Here is a 24,959-nt window from a genome sequence, read left to right on the forward strand (position 1 = left end):
GTAAGAATTGAGAAAATTTTCCTGGCTTTATTTTTACAGACATCTAGAAGAAAAATAAAATCCCAAAAGCAAAGTAATTTAAACTATATTTTATGAAGAAAATGGATGCAAGGGTTTTTTTTTTAAAATAAAAGATTAACATATTAGTTCTCAAGTATCTCCTGTGATATAACTAGAAAGTATTTGGGGCTCTTAACTACACTATAAGCATCTATAGCCGATGCCATAGCAATATTTAAATAATGTTTATGTAACACAGGATGTCTCTATTTTTTAAACTGATTGTTTATTAAACACCACTGCAAAGATATGGCCTTCAGCCTCATGAAATTTTGAAAGGATTACATACTCCCAAGTATTTAAAATTCCAAGTTTGAACTTATATTTAATACTATACTCAGTTATACAATGTGCTCATTTTGTTCATAAATATTCATCTCAATACAATAACATCAGGTATAATACATAAAATCTAATCCATTAAGTCTTACCAATTTATGACCTGATGAGACACTCTTGTGGACAACATTCAGTCCTTAGAAGCTAGAATAACCCTCCAACCATGTGAGGGCATCACAACTTTTAAACTTTCGGCTTTCGATCATTATTATGTCACATTCCTCCTCCGATGCTGAATTCTAAAAAAAATTCTAGCAAAGAGTTTAAGTAAATAAGTGTTTTAATCAAATAGCCTTTAAAAATCTTTTATAGCAAAGTTTTATGTTTTACCATGATTACACAACTGATATTTTGTACTTAAGTATTTTTTTAATGTAAAATAATTTCATATTTAATCTGGATACTTCAAACTGTAAATGTCAACATGGACTTTCAGGCCATCAGGAATACTTGTTAGTAAAGACTCAAGGAGAAATGGAACCAATTAAAGGTTTAAGATCATGATCCAGAAATTATGATTTAACACCATAACATGCTACAGACAGTTCTGTAGTCCTATAGAATGGCACTTGAGTCTATTATCTGGTTCACATCCATATGAATTTCTAGACTTCTAACACAGGTGGATGGATCAGTAAAAATCCATACTGATCATTTAAATGCTCAAGACAGCATTCAATTTTTATACCTAAATCCTAGTCTGTCTCTACCACCCCCCAATTTTAAAATTAGACAACATGATGAAAAGAATAAAATTTTATTATGCATTTTATATAACAGACATAACAATGTATCCTGTTCAGAAGTGGTCCTACAGCTTATTTGTGTACGGGCAAAGAACAAAATTAGGGGTAGGAATATTTAATAATGGTAAAAATTACTTCATTAAGAATAATCTTACATTTATTAAATTTTTACAAGAAAGCTTTCAATTGGGCATCTACTTTAGTTGTTGATGGGTAATATTAGTAACATTTTCTGTGCAGTATAAATACTCATTTCTGTTTTTAATTGTCAATAATCCACAGAAAAGGCAACCCACATATTTATGGGCATATCTTTGCCTGAATTAACCCCCTAAATAAAATGGCATAATGGGGCAAGGGGAGGAAAGGAAGCCATTACTGAGGAAGATCAATAAATGCAAAGCTATAGAAAACTCAAAGACAGCATTGTAAGGAAACTCTGTAGCCATCTCCAGAAATATAAGACTGGAAATACAGGGGGTTGGAATTATGCTAGTTAATGGAATTTTTCTATTACACATGGTCTTTAAAAGTCTCCCACACAATCTCAATGAGGATTTTTTTCCGACTTACAAATGTAATCTTTCCAAATGTAATCTCACAACACATTTGACTTCAATAAAATCATACAACTTTACTATCTTTTGTCAAAGCACAGCCTTATAATGTAATCACCTGGTGAAGGTAAAAACCCATACTGATGAGGATAAGTAGTCGTTTAAAGTTGTGGTCATTTCATCAACATATTACCAAAACATTTTTAGCAAGTTTTTATGCAACTCTTGTCTCCTATCAACCAAAATACTACCATACTTAAAAAAATTATTTGGATTATTTACTCGTTCATGGGCCAAGTCCCATGAGAAGATACAAAACCCAGCCATATGTAGCAGTGTATATGCTTCCTGAAATATATGTATCTGTAATGCTGGTAATTTGACTTGTCTGTGCAGGCTTTGATGAACTGGCCATCTGAAGGGCAGACTACCTGACCCTCTGTTAAAGGGCCTGTCAACAATAAGCACTGTTACGACAAATGCCTGGAAAGCCTCTGGAATACAGAATTAAAACCAGTCACATAAAGCAAATTTAGTTATTTTCCTATGAACTTTACAGAGAAAATTTTTAAAGGGTGTGTGCATTATACAAATACATGGTAAATTTAGGACTTAAGAGCTGTACTACATTTAAAAATACAAAACTTCCATTATCAGATTTTTCTCCATCATGCATTTTCAAAATTAGTTGCTGCCAAGTACAGGGGTTACCTTTGAAGGGTTTCAATAACTAAATTCGAACATGTAGGAAATTTTTATTAAAAATTTGAAATAAAAGTGGGTAACTGAAGTGTTTGTAGATGAACACAGGATTAATTAGATATTCTTAAAATTTTAATTTAAAATTAGAATTCTCCCCAAAATGAATATTTAGAAACTTATTCTAATATATCAATCATAATCTCCAATCTCTGGCAAGATTGCCATCAAAAACAAATCCTGAACATTTCCCATATTATCATTCCATTCTTTAATTTGTGAGGAGGAAAAATCCTACTTGAGAATGAGCTACTAAAGTCGTATGGTATAGTCCAGCAAAAACTAGGCTTAAGTTTACCATTATTTAGCTAATTTTATGGCAAATTTATACTGATAGAACAAAGAGCACAGGGGCAAAAAACGTGGATGATCTGCAATTTCCAGGTCACCTGAAAACTGATATGGGAAATCAAACAAACCTACAAGAGTTCCTAAAGGAACCTGCTATTTGAATGAATGTGCTTAGCTTTGTTTGACACAAACTTCAAGTGTAAACCACCTTTCAAAAAGTTCAGTACACTGTTTTGAAGAATCTTAGACTTGATAAATCAATGCTTGCTTCCCTAAATGTCAGAAATGCTTATTTTTTTAAAAGGAGAAAAAGGAGAAATGGGGCAACCCTGTATGCTCCCAATAAATTACGTATAGTCTTTCCATAGATTACATATTGGGGAAATGAGGCTAGGAATATCAAAGATAAGCTTATGGAAAAAAAAATTAGTCCAAACGTATCTACTAGAATAAGAACACTGAAAAGACAATGTGTTCTAAGAAATTCACATATAAAAAGACATACACAATTATGGATGAGCCAAGATACAATTTAAGATGATTAGCTATGTTAAAAACTAAGTATGAGAAATATAATAAAAGGTGTTTAGCATGTTATGCATCATATCAAATGTGCCTATCAGTGGAAGAAATGCAAAATATATGGCTTAAAAAATTTCATTTATACAGCTTTGGAAAATACCCCTAACAAGACAGGTTATTGATATTTTAATAGATCATGTTCATTCACAAATGATTTTAATCCTTATTCTTTCAAAAGGAGTGGAAACAGCATATAGAGTATTAAAAGAAATAGAAATCGAGGGTTGGGACAGAAGACAAAAATGGAAAAAACAGAGTAGGTGGAAGCCAGTTACTATTACTCAAATACATATGTGGTAAGGACTGACAGGCTTTCTTAATAGAAAGCTGGATATCTGACTGAACTTTTACTAAGAACAGCTAACATTAAGAAATATAACTACTCTTAAAGATAGCGTCACATACTATGCTTTTAAGAGTTATTATCTCCTTTATTGAAACAAAGCATGTATGACCATTCCAGTAGCATCACATACTATGCTTTTAAGAATTATTATTTCCTGGGGCGCCTGGGTGGCTCAGTCGTTAAGCGTCTGCCTTTGGCTCAGGGCGTGATCCCAGAGTCCTGGGATCGAGCCCCACATCAGGCTCATCCACTGGGAGCCTGCTTCTTCCTCTCCCACTCCCCCTGCCTGTGTTCCCTCTCTCGCTGGCTGTCTCTGTCAAATAAATAAATAAAATCTTTAAAAAAAAAATATTATCTCCTTTATTGAAACAAAGCACGTATGACTTTTCCAGATACATTTAGCAACGTTTTCTGCACTAAGTTAGCAATATCTAAAACAGAAACAGATGCTGCAAATAAACTTTCTGAAGATCAATAGTTAATAGTCACTGTGAACAGAAGGAGTGGGATTAGTCACACAATACAGCTCTTTTCCCTCGTTACCCTTCAAATAGTGTGTAGACCTAAGGAAAGAATCCATTCTTTATCTTAACATACCACCAGGTGGATAAGTAGTAAGATACATTTTTGGTTTCCAAGACACAAGTTACATGCAACACTATTTCTGGGCCAAATACCACAATTAAAAACTGAAGAAAAAAAAAATACAAGGAGCACCTTCCAAACCTTTGTTATTTACAACCAAGACCTTTAAACTTTGGAAACAAGTAGGAAACAAAATGGCATAAAAATGCTATTTCTTAAAGATATATATCAATGAATACATGTATTCTAAATTACTACCACCTGTTTAAATTTATTTCTGTCAAATATGAAAATGTTTTAGACGTAGTTAACCAAAACCTAAACGGAGAAGCTAATTTTGGGTAAGCTAATGCATTTAAATGCTTTATATCATGATCACAAAAATCTAATATATATCTTGATTTGAGTGATTTAGAATATTAGTACAAGTGCACACATGCACACACACAGAGAATGCCAACTAGAATATAGTCAGTCATTTCTCATCTACGTTCCAACCCGAATTAATGAAACAAAAAAATAAAATAATTCTAAATATTTCTTTCTTCCCAAAAGGTTGCCAAACTATCTGCAGGTTTAAATACACTCAAAGAAGTGTGAGTTTAAATTTTTTAATTGTTGAAGACTGGAAGGAAAATAAAACAAAACAGATGTTATGTTTGTTCTGGTTCAACAACTTCAGGCTATATATTTAAATATCCTTCTCATCTGAACAAGGTCAGTAGGAGTTCTTTTCTTAAAAAGCTTTTCTACAGAGTTCTAGATTCTGCAGAAAAAAATAAATTGGGTTTAGCAAATTAGTTTACACACTAATTCACACATACAAGTTTCTGTCCTAGTCAAAGGTCTGGTTTACTTAAAACTATTCTGGTGAAAGGCAAAAATAAATTAACAACAACAACAAGACCTTACCAACTATTTTCACCTATTTCAACTGTTTCTCAAATTTCACCCTGAAAATAATTACCATGACTTTTCAGAGTAGGCTGTGATGACTCATGTAAAGAAAATTCACTAACTAAAGAAGGTGGTAAACACATGAGCAGAAGCATATAATGGATGAGCTGTCAATAATTTCTCTTTATCAATTCTGAAATCTGGTTATGTGATGAAAATAATGTCAGCATGTCAGGTGTCCCATTTCAACTTGCCATAGCAAAGCTAAGAGAGAAGAAATGCTTAGGATCCACTAAAACACCGCATCAAACAATGAGATGCAGATCTATGGTTAAAAATCTGGCAGTAGATAATCAACCTTAACTATCAGAATAGAACTAGGAGGATACAACAGAATATAAAGGATGGCAATTACATAATTTGTAAACCCAAGAGGTGACTATAAAGGTCTTCAAATTATACTACTCTTTCCAATTCCAGATAATTAGAATCCCAACTTCATACATACATGTAAGAATCACATACAGACAAAAATTGGTACATGAATACACTTCAATTTCTGTTCTAAGAGACACACCCACATTAATATCCACACGGCCTCCTCCTCTTGCCATCATCCGCACCTCCCAAACTCTGAGAAATAAAAGACATCCTCATAACATTTTTCCAGCCTCAATAGTTCTTTCAGCTGAATTTTAGGCATCTTGCCTATCTCCCTTCCCCACCCCTTATAATACAGACTTTAAGTCTACTCTAATTTAAACTTTAAACAGTCCTACAGAAGACTAATACAAGAAAAGTATTTATTTATATATGACAGAAGGAAAAAAGACAGGTGTTTGATAATTAAATGTAATGTGTGATCTTGTATTGTCTCTTGGATGAGGTAAAAAATGGTCATGAAAGACATTACTGCAAAGACAACTGCAAAATCTGAATATAAACTGTATATTACATATTAGGTAACAGTATATCAAACCTGAATTTGCTAATTAAACTACTGTTACATTAACAGAATCTTCTTAGGCAACATATGCTAAAAGTTATTTTTGGGCCAAATGGACAGGATATCTGCAACTTACTCTTAAATGGCTCTTAAATAATATGTTAGGATAATAAAGCAAGTATGACAAAATGTTAATGTTCAATATCCATAAGATTATTGAAGCTTTTCATTATTCTTGTAATTTTTCTGTGAATTTGAAATTTTTTTCAAAATAGGGGTTCAAACATTTCCCCTTCTTTTTGGTTAGTAAATAATATTCTCAGAATCTTCTAGGGTCTAAGATCACTTATCCTCTTCAAGGCTTCTCCTGTTCTCTAAAAGTAGATAGTGTTTCCCAAGAGCCTGGTTTGACCTTCTTACTCTACTCTGCTCACTCTCGGCAACCTTAGCCTTTCCTAAAGCTTAAACTCTAAAATAATAATAATAATAATAATAATAATAATAATAATAAAGAAACAAGTAAATGGTCTTCAATCTCTTCTAGCCTTAGCTTCTCTAACAAGCTGTGTGTCTGAAGCTCCAGTTGTACCTTGAGTATTTCTTTTTTTTTTTTTTTTTTAAAGATTTTTTATTTATTTATGTGACAGAGAGACAGCCAGCGAGAGAGGGAACACAAGCAGGGGGAGTGGGAGAGGAAGAAGCAGGCTCCTAGCCGAGGAGCCCGATGTGGGACTCCATCCCGGAACGCCGGGATCACGCCCTGAGCCGAAGGCAGATGCTTAACGACTGCGCTACCCAGGCGCCCCTACCTTGAGTATTTCTACCTTGACTTTCCACCAGCTCACTCATCCAAAAGTAGCTAAAACCAGAAACTCACTATTATTTTCACTTTTCCAAACCAATTCTTTCACTAATACTTCCTAATGGTACCACCATTTCCTCAATTAGGTTTGAGACTTCAGAGTCAAATTTTACTGCTTTCCTATCATATTCCTTGTGTTACATCATCGTGTAATTCCAACCTTCTGGTAACTATTCTTTCTTCCTCTCCATTGCCTCATTCAGGCCTTCATTACCTTTCTATTATCTTTGGTCTCTGTCCAATCCAATAGCTCTTCTCTGTTGTCTTCAAATGATTTGTGCACCAAATTTAACCATCCTTATCACATATGCCCTGTACTTTCACAGTGGCTCACTGTATTCCTAATTGCAATTCTCCCTTTCCCTCAGGTCTTTAACTCTGTATGACCAAATTCTACCCACCTTTCAGGTTCCAACGCAAAAAGTCACTTCCTAAAGAAGCTTTGACCAATACCTCCAGCTGTACTTGAGAGATGTAAAATGTTTGAATTTTAATGACAGTTATCACTTTCAGTCCTGTGATGATGTTCTTACCTATCTTCTTCCATATCAAGACCCAGCTCATTGGTTTCCCTATTGTGACCACCACTTAATTGCCTCTGATATGGGATTCTTTCCTAATAGTTTGCTAGTCTTCCATTCCTTAAGCAAATACACAGCTCTTTGAGGTTTTCTTTTAAGTAGGCTCCATGCCCAGCATTAACTCACAACGCTGAGATGAAGACCTGAGCTGAGATTGAATCACTTAACCGACTAAGCCACCCAAGCACCCCTTTCAGGTTTTCTGATAATCACGGACAATGATAGCAGAAGGAGCTCAATTCCAGTGCTAACCTCTTCTTTCTCATTTAGAACTAAGTGGGGGGAATAAAACTCTACAGAATAGGGATTTTAAGTCATTGGCTTTAAACCTCATTCAAGGTCAACATCCTTGACAGAGCCAGGAAGAGAGTTATTAATTGTATTAATATTAATTTGTAGTGATGGCAAGACTATTTTGCAGGGATGTATCTACTTGCAGAAAGCAAGCTCAGCCTCTCTTGAAACACGCCCCTGGCTATTCAGATAGAGTATAAAGAAAGTAGTTTCTAGTTACCTTTGTATTTAGAGTAACTATCCTATAGCAATGGAGTACAATAGGTCTGTAACCATCTTTTCCTGTTTTTTTCTAGTTATAAAAAGATGGCCTAAAATTACATTAGCCTTTGTGACGGGCCTGTCACTTTCTAATAAACATTGTAAAACGCAGGCAACTAATACATCCAGGTATTTTTTACTCTACCTATTTAACTGAAATGTCAACGTTCCTGAATTTACATAAAGTTCCGTCAATTCCTCAATTTCTTCACATTTCAGACTGTTAAATTTATAAATGCTAACATCCAATAATAGCTAAAACTTCCTGTTTTAAAGACTGAACATTTTATTAGCATGTCCTTAGGATTTTATATAAATCTGAGATCCAGTCCTAAAAGTTGACAGGTCACTAAAACTTTGTCCTCTAATTTCATGTCTGATTATCCTCTACTGGGTATCGGTAACTGAAATAGGCCGAAAGTAATCACATAATAAATTATGTAAGTACTAAGTACAAATTATTAGAGAATATATTTGGGGTGCTTAAAAAATAGTTCAGGTTCATATCCTCAAGGTACTTCTAATAAGTAGAGATCATCTACCTAATAAGGAGAGAATATTTGACTAGTAACAGTCTCCCAACAAGTAACTCACTATGGTGATTCTTAAGAAATTATGTACTGCTGACCCTTTAATAACACAGGTTTGAACTGCACAGGTACAGATAAATAAAGATTTTATTTATCTTCATTGATGTACAGTTGACAGTTATTTAGTTTCATGTGTAAACATAGTCAAGAGAGTGATTCAACATACATGAATTTTTTTACAGTACTAAAATGTATTTTCTTTTGTGATTTTAGTAAATTTTTCTTTTCTCTAGCTTAATTTGTAAGAATACAATATATAATACATATACAAAATATGTGTTAATGGATTGCTTATTTTATTAGTAAAGCTTCCAGTCAACCGTAGGCTATAGGCAGTTAAGTTTTGGGGGAGTCAAAAGTTGTACATGGATTTTCAACTGTGTAGGGGGATGGGTGGTGTCAGTGCCCTTAACCCCCACATTGTTCAAGTCAACTATAGTTCAGATCTACAACTGTGCAGAGCCATACAGATGAATCTCAAACATTGGGTGAAAGAACACAGACACAAATTAAGGAGCTTACAATATTTTGTGTCTTCATCTGGGTTCCTGGTTACATAGGTACGTTCAGTTTGAGCTGTACATTTATGAATGGTACACCTTTCTAATACAAATTATACTTTAATAAAAAGATTTTTAAAACGTCTTATTACTGAGCATTCAAAAACTAGATTAGCTAAGTTCTGAAACCTGAGTTTTACCATCTGGGTTAGCAAGTACTGGTGGGTGTTAATGATGTACCCAAGCTTCTTGAAGGATGAATAAAACAAAACAAATTATCTCATACAAGCAGCTTATTTCTGATTTACTCTTAACTTCAAAAATGAAATCTCATAAAAGCAATGATAGGAAATACTGAATACCTGTTTTCTAACACAAAATACTTGATTTAAACAAGAACTTTTTAAAATCCAGTAATTTTTAAACTAGATGTAAATAGACGTAAGTGAATAATCACTATAAAAGACAAAACAATTTAACTGAAATCAGGTAAGTAGTAAAAAGACCATAAACTCGGACATTCATTTTAAGCTAATAACCCACGTGGCCACTACTACTTTCCTTATTCATTTCTCTTTAAATATTGGTGCTATCATAAGGAAGGACAAGCCAACTCCTGGGGATAGTGCACCTAGCAAATGTTACTCTCATCTGTTAACTACATTTATGCATTTTCTTTATTAAGGCAGAAAGACTGTACGTGTTTATCAATGAAGTTTATATCCTGACAAGCTATCTGATTTCCTCCTTTAGTCTACCTGAGCAAAAGTTTCTTCCTCCCTAGTGCTCCTTTACCTTACTGAACTGATATATACGAGAGGGTAAATTTGTTTGCTATAAATTCTTACCCTCAGCTTTTTCGCAAAGGACTCCCAACAAGAGCCTGTTCCCCAGTGATCAGTAAACGAAGTTTCTAAACTAATTTTGTCAATGTAACAAAGCAATGCCAATAATTAAGTTCAGAACTGTTCTTTAAAGAAGAAAAGTAGACAGTCAAAATTTAAAGTTACTATTCTGAAATGCCAATAGGTAGAATATCACTAAGTATCCCTATAGTAAGATATCTCCAGAAAGCTAATTACGGAAACTACATTATTCATTTTAATAAACAGTCGATGCAAACATTCTGCACTTCCTAAGAAAGGGCTGTATTATTTTTGAGCTGCCAGTATCAATTGTCCTTATATTGGGCAATGGTTTCAGCTTGATTCCCTGAGTACTCTGCAAATGACAAATGGGGAAGACAGAGAACAATGATAGCACCTATAGGAAAAAGGAAAGAAAGGCTTGACAGTAGCTTAAACTTCAGTACAATAACTGAATAAAGCATTGGCTATCAATGGAAAAAGAATTTCCAAATACAGGCAGAGGCAAATGGGTGAAAAGCTTCTCAATTTGCTAATTCTAATTTAAATAGAGAAGGAAACAAAGGGGCCATTAGGGAACTCTGAGTCGATGTGAGGAAAGGTATATTAATTACTTGTATTTTGATTAAAAGATACTCTGCAAAAAGAATCCTGGAAAAAATAAAAGATTCCAGGCTTTCAAGTAAGGCAAAACCAAGGATCTTCAGCTACTTGGGGCAGGTTTAATGAAAACTGGCACAGGGCTTCAAAGCTGTCTCTACTGAAAATGAGTTCCAAGATTTCATAAATGAGCCTGAAATATGGTATCTGTTAATACTGATAAGCAATTTTATACCTCAAACTATGTAGATACTGTAAGGGATTTACAGTCCCTTAAACTCCTGAATGGTTCTGTTTAATAGAATCACCCCTGCAAAATACTTATTTGCCAAATTAATAAAACTGTTTTAAAAATCCATAATTTATAATAGTAAAAAAAAATGAACAAGGCAATTTGGTGAAATCTAACACAAATATGGTCAGGAGAAGTTATATTTAATATTTTTTAAAGCTTAACACACATAAATCTTCAACCCCATCTGCAATGAAAAAGAATGTATACTCCCGTAATACTTTATTTGCTAATACACCTACTAAAAAGTCTGCAGATATTTGCCAACTGAGGTCATACAGTTAGAACTAATAAAGCTAGCTTACTGCTCTTATCAATTGAAATAAATTTTTTTTAAAAGATTTTATTTATTTATTTGACAGAGAGACAGCCAGCGAGAGAGGGAACACAACAGGGGAGTGGGAGAGGAAGAAGCAGGCTCCCAGCGGAGGAGCCCGATGGACTGGGACTCGATCCCGGAATGCCGGGATCACGCCCTGAGCTGAAGGCAGACGCTTAACGACTGCGCTACCCAGGCGCCCCTGAAATAAATTTTTTTTTTTAAGTTTTATTTTAAGTAATCTCTAAACCCAACATGGGGCTTAAACTCACGACCCCGAGATCTACATGTTCCACCAACTGAGCTAGCGCCCCTCAACTGAAAATTTAATAAGCTAGTTGCAAAGTTAAAAGGAAGCCACTGCTACTGGGTTGGACCTGTCACTTTAGTACCAAAGGTCCAACCTGCAGCGAAGAATGGCTGATCTAGAATTTAAATTCTGAGTACAGTTTGGCTTTGGCTCTGGACACAGGCTTCAAGGAGAAGAGCAGAGAAAATACTTTCAACCCATGAGAAACTACAGATACAGCAACTTGCCTCATTTCTGATACCTTTAATATTTCTGTATCTAAAAAAGAAAACAGATAAGAAGTATTTAGCTGTAACAACAAACGATGAGTAGGCAACTTCTGTGGTTGTTTTATAATGAAACAAAAGAAAACTTTTAATGTTAAGTCAAAATTATAAAAAATAAAGCTCACACCTTTCTACGTTGTTCTGATGAAAATAATAGCTCTTATTCATACTGATATCAGGGTAGCTTACAAAACTTAGCTATTTGAAATAAATTACCATGACTAAAACTATTCTTGTTACATTTCTCAACAGAATGCTATTTTTCCTTTTTCTAATGGAAAAGTATAAAGTACAACCCAAAGTACTCACCCTGGCTACATCAGATAAGCCATTTGAATGACTGAGCATTTATGTTTGCTTCATGCCACAATTTACAATTATGTCTTAATTTACTTTCATACTGCTAAACAATTTCAAAATTGAAATTATAAACACTGTACTATAAATTTTAGAACTTCTTGCTCTACAAGTAACTATTTTAAAACATTTTCGGTTAAGGAACATATCACTGAAAAGATACTTTGTTAGAAAATCTCTTTAGAGTGACACACAAACAAATCAAGCCTAAGAATTAAAAGACTGTTACCGTTTGTAGGCAATGTAAACCATGTCTTAACATGACAGGTACATGCACTTAGCAATACTCTTTTCTAATGAAAGAGATGGAGTTAGGTCCATGAGTAGTATCCAAACTATGCCAGGGGACACAAATGCAATGCCAGGCAGAGTTAAAAGAATCTAACAAAGCTTTGTGTGAATTTTTAAAACAGCATTTGTGCTTGTTCTATTAATTAAACACAGAATGATGGAGAGCTAATAAATATTCAGCAAAATAACTGAACAGAGCATATACTACTTAAAATGTGTTAAGCAGAAAGATAAACCAAATTATCTTTTGCTATAAATGAACTCTTCAGACTTCATTCTATATTTTAAAAAGTTAAAAACAAAATTTATATAACATTTCTATGAGAAAAACTGTTTTACGAGTTTACAAAGCAGTAATGCAGGCAGGTCTAGGGAATCTAGCAAGCAAGCTCGATGTTAAAGTTGATCAACAGGATTAAACAATGACTACTATTTTTATACCTTGGTCTTGTCCCTTCTCCAATTTCTTAATATGAAGTAACATTTTGCTTTGAGTTACTAAGGTGTTCACAGAGAAATCATATAAAATAGGACAAAAGTAAACTTACTGTAGTTTATTTTACAGATTATATTTTTACATTAAAACATACAAGGATAAGTGGATATTTCATATAATAAAATTCAATAGAATATGTAAGTCCTTCAAAAAAGTACTTAAAGTGAAATAAAAAATGAAGTATATTTATATTCTATTTAAAATATAGATTGCTCTTTTGGTTTATTTTGCTGCTTTGTCCCATGCTAGATACCACATGAACCCCCCCCCCCAATGACATATAGAGTTTAGATTTAATGATGAGAAACCAGTACAGTGCAAAGCAATTCATGCATACACTTTTGCATGTATGCATTCCATATGTAAGTATTCATACCTATCCCAGAGGTTCTTTGATTCCTGAAACGTGTTCAAATGGAACGCTTGGTAGAAAGCAGTTGAAGGATTCCTGTGAGATCCAAGAATCAAATGGAAATGAGGTTGAGAAAGTACAGTAAAATCACTACTTTTCAAAAAAAGATGGAAGATTTTAGATTTCTAATATAATGTAACGGCTTTAATAAAAAGAAAAAAAAACCACTACATAAGCTTGCTTAAAAACATTTTGAAAGAAATTAAACTGGATGAAATCCAGCAGACCCTGACAACAATTCAGGATCACAGTTCTAAAAGAAAAGGGTAATACAAATAAAATAGCATCCAATTATGTGTGTGCGCATATGTTTAGACACATATGAATGTGACCAGTTCATAGCCTAATCAACACTACTCTGTATCAGATGCCTTTATAAGTCTCTAAACATTTAGCAGTTTAGCAAAGCTGTTCCCAGGTACAGTATTCATGTAAAATAAATTAAGCTACACCTTCGTAATATAAAAATTCTTAACAGGATCTATTTGATCGAGTTTGACCATGAACAACTGAGTCCTTTTCTGGGTTGGACTTGACATGATTTCTACCTTCATAATCCATTTATTTATGTGTGGTTTCTCTGGATTAGGGCAAAACATGGTGCAACAATTATATGGATGCTTTCTAATCTCTCGGCATTAGTATCGTGCCCCTTTAAGGGGTAAGAGCTCCCACACCTTAATCACCAACTCTTTCTACCATTCCCCCGGAGACACATTCCCTAGGGCTATAACCATAGAATCTTAACTGCTGGGCTCATCCTGGCGAGCTCCCAGCGGGTATGATTCACCTCGCATCTCTGGAGCGGCTTCTTAGGGGGCACTTAACTTTGACAAATTTGCTAACAGCTCCCCCTCTACCTCAACATATTCCCATAGTTTCCCCAATTCCAAACTGCACATTAGGGAGCTAACAAAAACTTGTCACATTACCTCTAAAATCCTTGACCCACACTGTAGCAGAATAACAGCAAGCTGAGAACATAAGTACTTATTACATACCAGACACTATTCTGAGTGTTTTACATTTATTAACACAATTCTACAACAACCCTAAGAGGTAGGTGTTATTATTATTCCTATCTCACCAATAAGGAAGCGGATCAGATAAGAAATAATTTGCCTGATGTCATAGAGCTAGTAGGTAACAATCTGGTCCTCGAGTTTATGCTCTTAAACCACTATGCTAAACATATAGTGGGGTTCAATTTTAACCTCTCCAGGTCTGTCTCTTTATCAGTTAAATGGTGATATTATGATCTAGCATTGCAGAGTGGTTAAGGAACTGAGACTATATATAAAGCTCTTTATAAATATATTTAATGGTCAATAAATAATAGCTATTATTTTATCACCAAAATGAAGTTCAGATACAACATGGCAATTCTGAAACCCTCACAAGTACCTTAATAGAGTCTCTACAGTATTACTAGTACAATAAGAAAACTATTTCCAAATTCTACTGGAATAGCAATTAAATATCAGTGATCAACAAGCAAAACAAATACCCAACAGAATTCCATGATTTCAAAATTCAGATTCTCATTGTCTTAATACCTACTGAATTGTTTAAAAATACATTTTTTAAAAGGCATTTTTTTATTTTAACCACTGGGGTACCTCTTAGATAATCCAAAATTAGGAAAGGCAGACAGACACTAGATGCCAGAGTGTCACCAAAGCAACTATTTAATTGGCATCCTCAGTGTATGTACTTCTCTTTGTATGCTCTACCTCCTTTAACTCCTTTCTATGCTTTTAACCCTTTCTCTATTTTTCTCTAGACTAAGTCCAAGGTAATCAAATATATTGATTAGACCTGCTAATATCAAGGATTAAGAGGCTGCTAACTACTGTTATTTAACAGCTTGTATCCTCTTAAGATATATTTGTCAGGCCCTTTTTTTCACTGCATTTGGAAATCAGCCTACAGATTTAAATGAAAGTCAACTGAACAACTGAAAACTCGATTGGTTTTTTGTTTTTTGTTTTTTTTTAACCAGGCTTACCCAAGACCATACGGGACAAGTCTGCTATTCGCACAGGTCTGTTGGAGACCTTGGATTTAAAACAGAGTGACTCAAAGAGGAAAACAATAAATACGAGAGAACAACAAAGAGTAAACCTGGAGGTTATTCTGCAAGCCTGGAATTTAAAATTCATTAAAGAGTATTTACAATATATTTATAAGGATGACATTCTTTAAAAAAAAAAAAAAAACTTCAGATCCCCTGACTTTGGAAAAATACATACATACATTTAATTTCAATCAAATTCATATGCCAAATAAACTGGTTTTAAACGAAATCATATGACTTAAGTTATGAGATTCCAGCGTTTTTACAGCACAGACTCTAAAAGTGAAATGTTTCTCATAAGTCAAATGTAGAAGTGAAAAAAGAACATTTTATCTGCAGTTAGTTGTACATCTTGGGGCAAAAAAGGAACCTATGAAATAAAATACTATAAATGGACCTCCAGTCTTTAGAACATGTCAGAACAAATACACTTAGCTTGCAGAAGCTGGAAGTGAATCACTTTCTACATACATTCAAAATGAAGAAGCCATATGGAGTAATACAATCTAAGTACTCTAGAAAAATTTAAATAGTCTAGATTCCAAGGAAAAACATTTAGGCAGGCTTATAAAATACGACGTTTTTGGTTTCTCGACTACTTCAGCAGGGATGTCTTCCATAAACTTGAGGGATTTTTAGCAAATAGCAACAATTAGTCTCAAATCGTTGATTAACAGGCATAGATTAAAGAAGTCTATAAAATCTAGCTGATCAAGAACTTCAAAAGAGCCATTTGTAAATACTGAAGGGCTTGATCATCAAAGACTTCTGTTTTGGAATGGCATAAAATTGAGGAAATTAATAGCCCAAAGAAAACGCTATTAATGGAGATCACTTCAAGGTTATATAGTCTATGTAATCTAAAGGCACCAAGTCGCAACTGATGTTATTAAAAATTTATTAAAAGAAATACTGAATTTTATGCAATTTTGGTCATAAATTCTCTTCTGCCCAAGAAATAAAATTTGAAGCCCCCCGTTTTCTAATAACATATTTGATGTCAATGTTAACTATTAATCTAAATATAAGGCCAACAAAGCACTTCTTAGGGAGACTGAAGTGTGGTTTATTCTGAATTTCAGACACCTAAATGAAAATGCTGTTTTTCCATTTGTGGACATTTTTCAAAACCAATGAACAAAATATATCCTTTTCCTCCTGGCTTTATATACTAAATAACCCGTCCTATTAATTTCTAAGTACATGAAAGTAGTACATCAGAGAGTGACTCAAATGTGACATATATCGACCTGCTTTGCTAAGATACTATCTTTGTGGGGTAACTGTAACAGAAAAAACATACATATACTACACCTCAAAACTAAGCTATGAAAATTGCTGAAGCTTAAAGGATGAGGTACATGAACCCTAAACTCAGAAAATACTTTCTTCCCTTATATCAAAACTCAACTTTACAGATCTTAAATAGAGACCAAGGAAACACAATTAGCAGAGGAATGAGGACCATCTCCAACATTATCATCTAAGGATTTAAAATGATTAAAAATATCCTTTAGGTAAAGGGTTACAACAATAGATCAGTAGCTACAGCAGCTTTTCCTTCCTCCTATCTTATAGTAAGCAAATTAATAAAACAAAACGAACTCTGGAAATATCCGAGAGCACTGGCTTTGGAGTCAGAAGGCCTAAGTCTGAAAATATGCTATGTTACTTAATAACTGTGTGATTCAAATCCTCAAAGCCTCAGTTTCCTTAATCCATAAAAAGGGGAGAAACACTTCCTTACAGTTGCTGAAAAGCTCAAATGAGATTATGCACACATAAGACCTGACAAAATTAAGCTTGGTTTGTGTTTAATATAGGATTACAGTTTCTATATCATGCTATTTAAAAATCAACTTTTAGGAGAGTATCTTCATATATACCAAATATTTCATCATTATTAAGGTAATATTGAGGCAAACAGAATACTCGAACTTAGAGCTAGGTATACCAAGCTATTTAGTAAATTCCACTGGATAAGAATCCTGACTTCTGGGATTCAGAGCTCCCCCAGATTTCCTTATTATACAACTTTATTGCAAGATTTTAATTAAAAATACAATAATCACTGAAAAGGGTACTGAAATGGTTCCAAGATACATACTATTTAACAATAAAAGCTTCAAGAAACACCTTTAACAGCAACAATAAACTTCTGATTAAAAAAATCTCAATTTCTCACCATGACATTTAAGCCCTTCACTGTTTCCTGTCAAATTAATCACATCATTTTCCAAATCTGACATTTCATTCTTTCACATTGTTACACAAACTGCCATCCTCCTCTACTCAGAAAATCATCCCTTTCTCTTAACAGTGACCTAACCTAAGTCACCCTTTTAAGATTCAGTCCAAGAGTTAGCTTCAAAAGAATGCACAAGTAATAATGGGTTGATGATGAGGACAGAAACTGGGTGGCTGGCGAACAGAGGCACAGAGAGGCTTTCAGTTTTTACTCTTGTATATTTAGTATAAACGTATTATCTATGCAGATAATAAATTTTTAAACAGAAATCAGTCTATTTCCTCCCCATACCAAATCTGACTTTATGTCGTACGCTGTTCCGATTAGTACCTTATATTTTACTCCATCACAAACTACAATGTATATGAAAGCATACATCTGATAATTATTTTCATGTAATCTGAGATCTTGGGAGGGCAGGACAGTCTTTTTTCTGTATCGCAGACCTTACTATTGAGAGAACACAAAGAAAGTTGAATGAATGACATACTGTCACTTTAAATGTTTTCTTGGGTATTCAACCTACTTGATGAGTATCTGCAAGCTTCAGTTTTTGTTTTGTTTTGTCACATGATAGTCTGGTGGCAGGAAGGTTAAAGTTGGCAGCTCTCTTATGAAATATGTCTAAATGTATGGAGTCCTACACAGGGAACCTTAAAATCTGACCAAGTCTCAAATTCTAACTTTACCAATGAGGTAAACTGAGAGAAGTTAAAAGACTTAACTAAAGAAACTAAGCGGCAGAAAAGCCAGGATTAGAACCCAACTGCTATACAGTTTTACAACATCATGACTTTTCTGGCCTAAAACTATGTCTCCCTTTCTCTTACTACATCCATACACCATGAAATTACACTTTCAGATCAAAACTGAAGACCGTTGGTATGATTTATAGCATGTTAAGGTGTGATCTGGGAGAACAGTTTGTGGACAATGAAATACTAATATTTCTGTAATGTATGTTTGCCATACATATTATATTATATATGGACTGTTTACAAATTATCTGTTATTACAATTTACCTCATTTAATCCTCTCAAACTCTCCAACACAGGTATTATCCCCATTTTTCATATGGGGAAAAAAGGGGCTTATAAGGCTAAATAACCAGCTGAAGGTCAAATGCCTCAGGTATGCAGCAGAGCTGGGATTTCAGTCCAGGCATGTCCAACTCCACTGTCTGTAATGGTCATTCATATGATATGCTAATACATAATTTAGCACACTACTGATTTTATTTGACCAAGAACTTCCCTCGCCTTTTTTGTTTTGTTTTCAAAGGCTAGGAAGACCAAATATGAAGCAAGGATGGGTTTCAGATTAACTTACAAAACTATTTAGTAAAACTTCTAATTCTCCTTTAGAAATTAGTTGGTTTTAAAACTTTGCTTTGGGTATCTTTCATTCAAAGATTAAACAATTTTCTTGTTTAATAATGAAGAGGGATTGCCTAACACATTAAAAATAACATTTAAAATACACCAGCATTATTTACAATAATTGACACATTAATTATAGCTTTTCTTCTATACATTAATATTCTTTCAGCAAATTTTAGTGAAAGCTTATAGGGAAAGGAGGCTTTAAGTAATTTAACATTCAGACTTCACTTACTTGTCTTGCTTACTCCAATTAGCAAGGCACTAACAGTCCATGTCCTAGGTGAACACTATTAAAATTATTATTCAGTGATCTGCAGAATTTCAGTAACTATCACATATAAATGTACAACTTAATGATAGTTCATTCTTTTTATTATTATTATTTTTTTATTTATTTATGTGACAGAGAGACAGCCAGCGAGAGAGGGAACACAGCAGGGGAGTGGGAGAGGAAGAAGCAGGCTCCCAGCGGAGGAGCCCGATGTGGGACTCGACCCAGGAACGCCAGGATCACGCCCTGAGCCAAAGGCAGACGCTTAATGACTGCGCCACCCAGGTGTCCCTAGTTCATTCTTTTTAACAAATGTTAGTTGGGTACAAAGAAATAAAAATACTGAAATCTAAGTCTGGGCTTTAAATTTGAGAGGTAAGCAAACCAGAGAAGCATGGATGAAATTTAATTCGCTTGATTTAAAAGCAGAAATTATGAACATACTTTTTAGAAATAGAAGCAGATAATATATCCTTAATATTACCAGCCAAATTTGAAATGTATACGTTAAAATATATTATTAAAGTCACATAATGATCATTCCTACAGGAATAATATGAACTGGTTACCGTTCTTAAATCTTTATGGGGGGGGTTTTGGACTAAGCCATGCCAGATTAAGAATGTAACAAATATTGAGTAATTTGGTATGTTCAACAATTGCTGTGGGAAAGACCCAGATTATACCAATGATTCAGGTATGCACATTCTTTGTGGATACAGTAATTTTATTACCATATAAAAGAGCAGCCTCAAATCACAATTTCACTTGGTTTAGTATAAAGAACTAACTTAAGGGATTTATTCCAATTCAGGAATTTGCTACACATACCCCTTAAATACTGTCAACTTTTAACTTTTTTTTTTTATTAAAAATCTGCTCTTCCCATTAATCAGAAATTACTTAGGGAACATTGTCATTCAGGCTACATTTAACCAGACAAATCTGTTTTTATAAACTCTCTCTTCCTCATATTTATAGAGTATTTAAAGAGTAATGCAATTAAGAAATAAACAGTATCTGTTCAAAAAGGAAATACATACTGGTCTAAAATAATTATTTAAAAAAGGAACTAGGTGCCTTTTCTTCACTAGTAACAAGTATTCCTATTCCTTCTGAGACCATATTTCATGTCATTTCACTCTGTTTTTGTGTCTTGGTTATCTGCCATCACTCTCTACCTCTCCCCCCACCCCTGGCCCCAACTTCTGCTATTTTAGGAAAGAAAAGTCAAGATCTTTTTATATTCCCCTATCAACCATTCCTCAGTAAAGACACTAATTTTGGCTTCTTTACCATCTGATTGTTGGGGTGGAACTTTTTAGAACACTAAAGCGTATGACTACTTCCAAACTCTTCTGGTGCACAGGAAGACTAAACTCTATTACAAATAGCAAGAACCAGATCCATAAATCCAGTATCACATTTTACTATTTCCAAATTGATGATATCAGAATTCTCAAAGAACAGATTAATATATACTAATATTATATTTATATATAAATATAATCATATAAAAATATAACATTAATATCCCTTATTCTCAGGAACTAGAAAACATATATACCACAGTACCAGTACTATAAAAAAATGACTTCTCATAATAGCAATTTAGTTCAAGATACCCTACTTCCCCTACAAGGAAAAAATAGTGTTACAAACACAGTTAGAGTGTGTCTTACCCACACACATATAAGCTCTTATGTTTACTAAAGGTTATCCAATGTTCAGCCTATAGAATTTAGCTCACACAGAATTTTGAACAATATATGTGTCATTGTTAATAATAATAATAAAAAAAAGTGCCATACTCCTACTGATACACTTTTGGACCATCAATCTTTCTGGGAATCCGTGATCATTTCCTTTACTTAGAGCCATGTTTATGACTAAAGTATATTTTAGTAATCAGCATGGCACTGATGAATCCATCAATTACCAGTTTTTATACTAAATAATAATGTTACTCATACACAGGATTTCACACTTTGATTACAAAATCCTTGGTAGGAGTACGTAAGATAATATGCAGTGTGTGATTTAAACATCAACTGTAAAGCTGGAAGGGTAAAATTACCTCCACAATTCAGTATCGATAAAGAAACATAAGTTCCCAAGAAATACAGACTCAACTAAGGAGCTTTCATTTGTAAAGACTAAATGCAGTCAGACTTTTAGAGCTCTAGTAAGTATCTACAGATTTTACAATAAAGGTAAAGTGACAGTTCTGTCTCTTTATATACATTTACATAATCTTACTTACCCATCAGGTTAAAAAAAACCTGCACTGCAAGTATGTGTGTGTGTGTATATGAGATATATATATACACACATATATATGTATATATATATATATATACACACACACATATATATAATTGTATAAACAAAATTTGTATATTTATAGCACATATCAGGATACACCACTTAACATTCACAATTTATAATACTTAATCAGTGGTCATTAGCAAACTACACAAATAAAACCATTAACAAGATATAAAGATATCTGCCACTAAGGGATCCTTACATTCAGGTTTTCAACAATCTTTTGGTTGTAGCTGACAGTTCACAATTGCAGCCATTCATAAAAGAGTTCCAGGAATGTGGCCTACTGAGTTCACATTGGTCAGCTATCTGTGGAAAACGATCTATACTATGTTCGCTTACCAAAAGGGCCAGTAATATTTTGCACCTCTCCCCATTTACCAAAAAGGAGTCTGTTAAGTATGTCGGTAATTCAAACAAGTTTTGTAACTTGCACTTAAAAGTGGTTTTTTATGAACTATATTTTCAGCCATTATTATATTCTCCAGTTTACACAAAATCAGTTTGAAGAATCAACAACTGACTATAAGCCTTTCCAATGAGAAAGACTAGAATATATAAACTTTATGGCAATTAATAATATAGAGTCAACAGGCAGTGTTAACTGAACTTTAAAACATTTTCTTGCTTTCTATATACAACCGTCAGCCCTTTAAAAGGTATATTATTAAAATGTATTAATATGTAAGTCCTCTTTTTAAAAATAAGTCTCAAAATGAAGCCTTGTAATGGAGCCAAAATCACAAGATAGAGTTTTCAATATATCAAACTAAAGAACCTCATTCATTTTTGTTAATCTTCTATTTTCCTTCCTTTTCTCAAAGAACTCGAGTATGTTTACTAACATATTAATATATTAACTTTAAAAAAAAAAGCTGTTCACCAATTTTTAAGATCTGAAATTTGTCAACCTATTCACAAAGTTAAAGTCATAATTATTCAAAACTTCTCACTCCGTTTTATTTTGCATTTGAATGACTGCAACTAAAATTGTATGCAGATTTTAAGAAGGCAACCCCAAATCACCATATTAAAATTATTATTTTTGTTGGCATACTTTCCTCAAAAACAGTCATTTCCGTAAAACATAAACATATGCCTAGAAAAACCGTGTTATTTAATTTCAAGCATACAATTTAAAATGCCCTCTTTTACAAAGGCTTTACATTAAAAACAAAAAACAAAAAACTATTTCTACTTAATGGATTTATTCCTTCACCAGGTGTGTTGGTCCAGTGACAAAATAGTCAAATGTGTAAGATTACATCTTGAAAACTAGCAGGTTAAATTAAAAACCAATGAAAGACTACAACAAAAATTAGAAATGCACATTTGATAAGTAATGCAGATTTTTAAAAGACTGGGTGGGGGAGGGAAGTACCACATATTTAATATAGGACTTTTTTGATGCACACACATCAAAACCCCTGCACTGGATTAACTACTGCCAATTGATAAGAACAGATACGGTAGTATCTGCAGCTCATTCACCTTCCGAAATAAAATTTTTAAATTATTAACACTTCTAATAAAGTAAGAGGATAAATAATGGCATCTTTGAAGTCAGTCATACCCTAAAGAATACATCCCAGAGTTTCCATTTGTCAACAGATCTCTCTGCTTCATGCCACATAATCATCTTAAAAGTTCTGGGGAATATAACTGCATATGCTGTAAACTGAGAGACGTGTGAAGAGGAGAGAAAAATACATTTTTCATTCATGGATATGCATGTGTTTTACAAGAAGGGGGGTGTGGTTTGGGAAACCACTCATCATTTCTTGAGATACGGAGGCAATGTACGGAGGCAATGTACGTACAACAGGAACAGAGAGGCAAGCAAATGGTTATTTACCAACCCACCAGAAAAAAATTGGCTTCTGGCAGCTAGAAAAGGGAAGATACCTGTTGCCTCTTACAAAAGGTGAACAAATAAACTCAATCTGCATTTCAGGTGTGCCCTTATGTGTGAAAACTGAAATATGGGAGATGTAAAGAGGGATTTTTCTGAATGGCCTATGGAATCAGTTTCTTTACTTGGTAGTCCCATCCATATAAAATTTCTCAATGACTAGCTAGCTGAGCTCACTTAAGGTCATGTGGTATTCTCTAAGAGTTCTCAAATGGAAGTAAGACTCCCAACAAGCAAGTCACCTACAAAAAAAGATGAACTTTGAATTACAAAAAGCAGAGAAGATGATTTCAGCGAGCATTTTCAAACCAACAGAAAGTATAACAAAAATACAAGGCTAATTAGAAATGAAAAGTTAAGAATGTGAAGGAACTCAGAAGAAACAGAAGAAAAAGCTTTAACAGATCTCATTGTTCTACATACCAATTATTCTAGAAATCCATAACAACATCTTTTAACACATCTGAAATTAACCTCGCTCAAAACAAAAACCCCAGCAAATAAATGCCTAACTGTAAAGTACCTGAAACTTTCTCTGTAATTTTTTTAATGTTTTTAAAGCTTTGTAACAAGTTGGTTTTTAAAAATTTGCAATATATGTCAAATTTTCCTTTGACATTTCCTGAAAACCACTTAAAAGCTTCACTGAACCATAACCAAACATCGACTGTTGTAGAATTGGTATGGCAATACACCAATTTTCACTTAAACCATTAAAAAAGCATCCCTTAAATAAAGGGAGCCAAATGACAACTGTTAACACTTTTACTATAAAATTACTTTAATTTCAAGGACTAGATTTTACTACTGTCAAAGTCTTATTTCGTACTTCCCTTTCTATAGTTTAAAAAAAAAAAAAACTGATGGAAGATAACATCTTTCCAACACACTTTTTTTTTTTACTTTAAAAAAAAAAAGGGATCTTAACAAAGTTACTGGGAAGCCTCCTGACCTTCTATGTTCTTTTATTTAAAAGGCTGGAGGATGATATGATCTTCAAAGCCAGACTTGACATTTCACCATTCTCTCTCCAGCTTTTCCAGATACACTGGAGGAGATTCCTTACATGGATCTTTCCCTACTAGAGGACCTCCGGTTTTCCAGAATGGAACACTTCTAATTTTATATCTTAGTCTCCAAACTCACACTGACAAAACTCTCTGCCGTAAGTGTTCAAGTGGTATTGTTACCTAAGAAAAGGACAATCCTAACTAGTAGACAATATCTACTAGTTACTAAATCTAGAGAATTAAGCCTAAATCCAACTTTTCTGAATGAACAAATGTGTCCTTATCCAATTCAGTGCTTTTAAATGACTGTGACAAGACCAATTCT

At 33.7% G+C, this 24,959-nt stretch overlaps 1 protein-coding gene across 3 annotated transcripts in view; it reads right to left on the reverse strand.

The window, feature by feature from the left end:
• Positions 1-24,959, reverse strand: part of TSC22D2 (TSC22 domain family member 2) — a 52,298-nt gene that overhangs the window by 21,311 nt on the left and 6,028 nt on the right. Inside the window, exon 2 of one of the 3 annotated variants that reach the window (XR_003315637.3) lies at positions 492-650. The exons of 1 other annotated variant lie outside the window; for it this stretch is intronic. Coding sequence is in view for 1 of the 2 variants with exons in the window: in XM_026497276.4 (XP_026353061.1) it covers positions 13,370-13,441 (72 nt within the window). In the remaining variant the exon portion in view is untranslated. Of the gene's footprint in view, positions 1-491; positions 651-13,369; positions 13,442-24,959 lie in introns of all 3 variants that reach the window. One more of the 3 variants, XM_026497276.4, reaches the window with a different exon arrangement.

This window comes from Ursus arctos, unplaced genomic scaffold (assembly GCF_023065955.2).
Source record: "Ursus arctos isolate Adak ecotype North America unplaced genomic scaffold, UrsArc2.0 scaffold_20, whole genome shotgun sequence".
NCBI lineage: Eukaryota > Metazoa > Chordata > Mammalia > Carnivora > Ursidae > Ursus > Ursus arctos.